At 38.6% G+C, this 2822-nt stretch overlaps 1 protein-coding gene across 1 annotated transcript in view; it reads left to right on the top strand.

Moving 5' to 3' along the window:
• Positions 1 to 2822, top strand: part of JMJD1C (jumonji domain containing 1C) — a 379129-nt gene that overhangs the window by 362381 nt on the left and 13926 nt on the right. The window contains exons 20-22 of the mRNA XM_007959051.2: positions 389 to 479; positions 940 to 1070; positions 1263 to 1385. Of these exons, the coding sequence (XP_007957242.1) occupies positions 389 to 479; positions 940 to 1070; positions 1263 to 1385 (345 nt within the window). The remainder of the gene's footprint in view (positions 1 to 388; positions 480 to 939; positions 1071 to 1262; positions 1386 to 2822) is intronic.

The following is a 2822-nucleotide window of genomic DNA, read 5'->3' as shown; positions in this document are numbered from 1 at the left end:
TTTTTCAAAGATGAAATATACTTCAAGATATCACCGGTGATAAGATAAAAAAGGAGTATAAAGTTTTGTCAAAGGAACACTGGTATTGTAGTAGTTCGGGCTACTGAATTAGTTTTGGCTGCTAACCAGAAGGATGGTAGTTCAAATCTCTGAGCTACTCCGTATAAGAAAGATGAGGTAGTCTGCTTCCGTAAAGATTTACAGCCTTGGAAACACATTGGGGGTCACTATGAGTAGGAATTGACTCAGTGGCAGCGATTTTGAATTAGTTTTGAGTACAACAATCAAATTACTCATTCACATTTCTTCTTTCCTTCTAAAATATTAATGAAAATTAAAAGTCAGTGATTACCTATTTTAGTAATTTAATTAACTCTATTCTTTATAGAACGGCAAAAAACCCAAAGTGGAGAAACAGTTGTTCTAAAATTGAAAGATTGCCCTTCAGGAGAAGACTTCAAGACTATGATGCCAGCAAGGTAGTATATCTTTCAAGACTTTTTCTTTTAACACGTGACTTTTTGAAATTGAGCTCATTATCCTCAAAGACAAGATAAGTAACTACAAATATGACACTTGGGAGTTCGCTTCAATTACAAAAATAAATGATTAAAATCAAAAGTGAATCTCTCTAACTTCACCAAGGGGAAGCAGGTAAAGGACAGAAGGCTCATACCATTAGGGCTCCATTTGCGACTTCCCTTCTCTTGGTGCTTTTTGTGCTGGTCAGGAAAGCAGAATTGCAATTTTAGTCAGTATCACTGCTCCTGTCCATGTGTAATGCATTTATTGAAACTTTGATTTAAGCAAAGTTTCACCTGTCAAAGGCCCTTAAGGAAAGGTTGTATTGTGTCTTGAACCATCTGGAAATTATATATTGAAAGCACTTAAGAAATGCAAATCTCCATTTCAAAGAATGCAATTGTTCTTTTTCTTTAGATACGAAGATCTTTTAAAGAGCCTACCATTGCCAGAATACTGTAATCCAGAAGGAAAATTCAATTTAGCCTCTCATTTGCCAGGATTTTTTGTACGTCCTGATCTAGGACCCAGATTGTGCAGTGCATATGGTAGGTATATATTTACATTTTTTCCAGCATGGAAAATTACTTTGGATTTTAACAAAAATGTATGTCCAGAGATTTTCTAATGATTTTCAGTTTGTATGTAATCTGTTTGTTTAGTAATTCTTTGAAATCTTTTTCTATATTCAGCAATATACTTAGAAATTAACAGTGAATAAAATTTTGTTTTATACACAGGTGTAGTTGCTGCTAAAGATCACGATATAGGAACAACAAATCTCCATATTGAAGTTTCTGATGTTGTAAATATTCTAGTCTATGTTGGCATAGCAAAAGGAAATGGTGTTCTCTCAAAAGCAGGTAAAGAATGTTAAAGAAATAGTGACTTGGGAAAAACAGGAAAAATAACCACACACACTAGTATCAGCCATAATGCCAACCAGTGAGTTAATACCATAGACTCCAAAAAGAAATTGCAGTGGTTGTTTTGGATGTTCTAATGTTTGTGATTTGAAGATTGGTTAGCTTCCTGTCTCTTTTTATAGAAAAGAAATCTCAATTTTCAAAATGAGTCTTATCATTTATTCCTTTAAAAAAAAAAAGAACCCTCACTGCCATTGAGTCAGTTCCAACTCATAACATCCCCCATTGGGTTTCCAAGGCAGTAAATGTTTATGGAAGTAGATTGCCCAGTCTTCCTTCTGCAGAGTGGCTGGTGGGTTTGAACTGCCCACCTTCTGGTTAGTAGTCCAGTGCCTTAGGCACTATGCCACCAGAACTCCTTCTTGTTGTTGGTGTTACGTGCCGTCGAGTCGGCCCAGACTCATAGCGACCCCTCCTTGGGTTTCCAAGGCAGTATCACTACAGAAGTAGGATTGCCCAACCTTGCTTCTGAGGAGTGGCTTACCTATCATTAAATATTTTAATGAAAGTATAAATTCATTACAGAATAGAAACTAGAGTCTGGGGCTCTCAAGGTAAGTAAACTGTGATTTCTGCATGAAAGCACTCGTGTCCCTCCCATATCAGAGAAAGGAAGGTTATTTACTAATTAGAAATAACCTTTTGATCTACTTAGGTTTTAGATTCCATTCTTGATCTTTTCTTTTTCTCCCTTTTTCTAAAATCCTTTCTCCATTCTTTTCTCCTTTCTATATAGAGACAAAGACATAAAAGGCATATGTCTTTAACCTTTCTCTGTCCCACTTGCTTTTTCTCTTTAAGTATAAGAACAGACTCTTCTTACTTTCTCAAAAGAAAACTTTAAAATCTTGTCTTGCTTTCCCCCATCCTAATCTCTCCTGCCTTCATAATAAATTCTTTGCTATTTGGGAGGTTTCTATACCTGCTACTGGACTGAAATTATCATTACTATGGCTCTCACTGGCAGAGCAGGAGAAAGGGAATAAAAAGCCAGGAACCTGGACAGAAGAGCAGTCAGCCCCAGGGTTACAGGTGAGGAGAGACAACTCAGGGACGCCCAAAGCAGCAAGCGGGAAGAACAGGAGAAAGGGGATTAAAAGCCAGGAAGCCAGAGAGAAGAGCAGTCAGCCGAATGGATTAGGTGAGGAGAGGCAACTCAAGCCCGCCCAGAGTAGCAGGCCAGAAGAGCAGGAAAAAGGGGATAAAAGCCATGAACCCGGACAGAGGAGCAGTCAGCCCCAGGGACAACTCAGGGACGCACAAAACAGCAGGGCAGAAAAGCAGGAGAAAGGGGATTAAAAGCCAGGAAGCCAGACAGAGGTACAGTCAGCCACAGGGACCCAGGTGGGGGTGATACGAGAGGTCTCCAACAGC

The sequence above is a fragment of the Orycteropus afer genome, unplaced genomic scaffold (assembly GCF_000298275.1).
Source record: "Orycteropus afer afer isolate SDZICR_OR568_19922 unplaced genomic scaffold, OryAfe1.0 scaffold00016, whole genome shotgun sequence".
NCBI classification, from domain to species: domain Eukaryota; kingdom Metazoa; phylum Chordata; class Mammalia; order Tubulidentata; family Orycteropodidae; genus Orycteropus; species Orycteropus afer.
The sequence above is the reverse complement of the archived record's forward strand: the minus strand, read 5'-3'. Positions and strand labels throughout refer to the sequence as shown.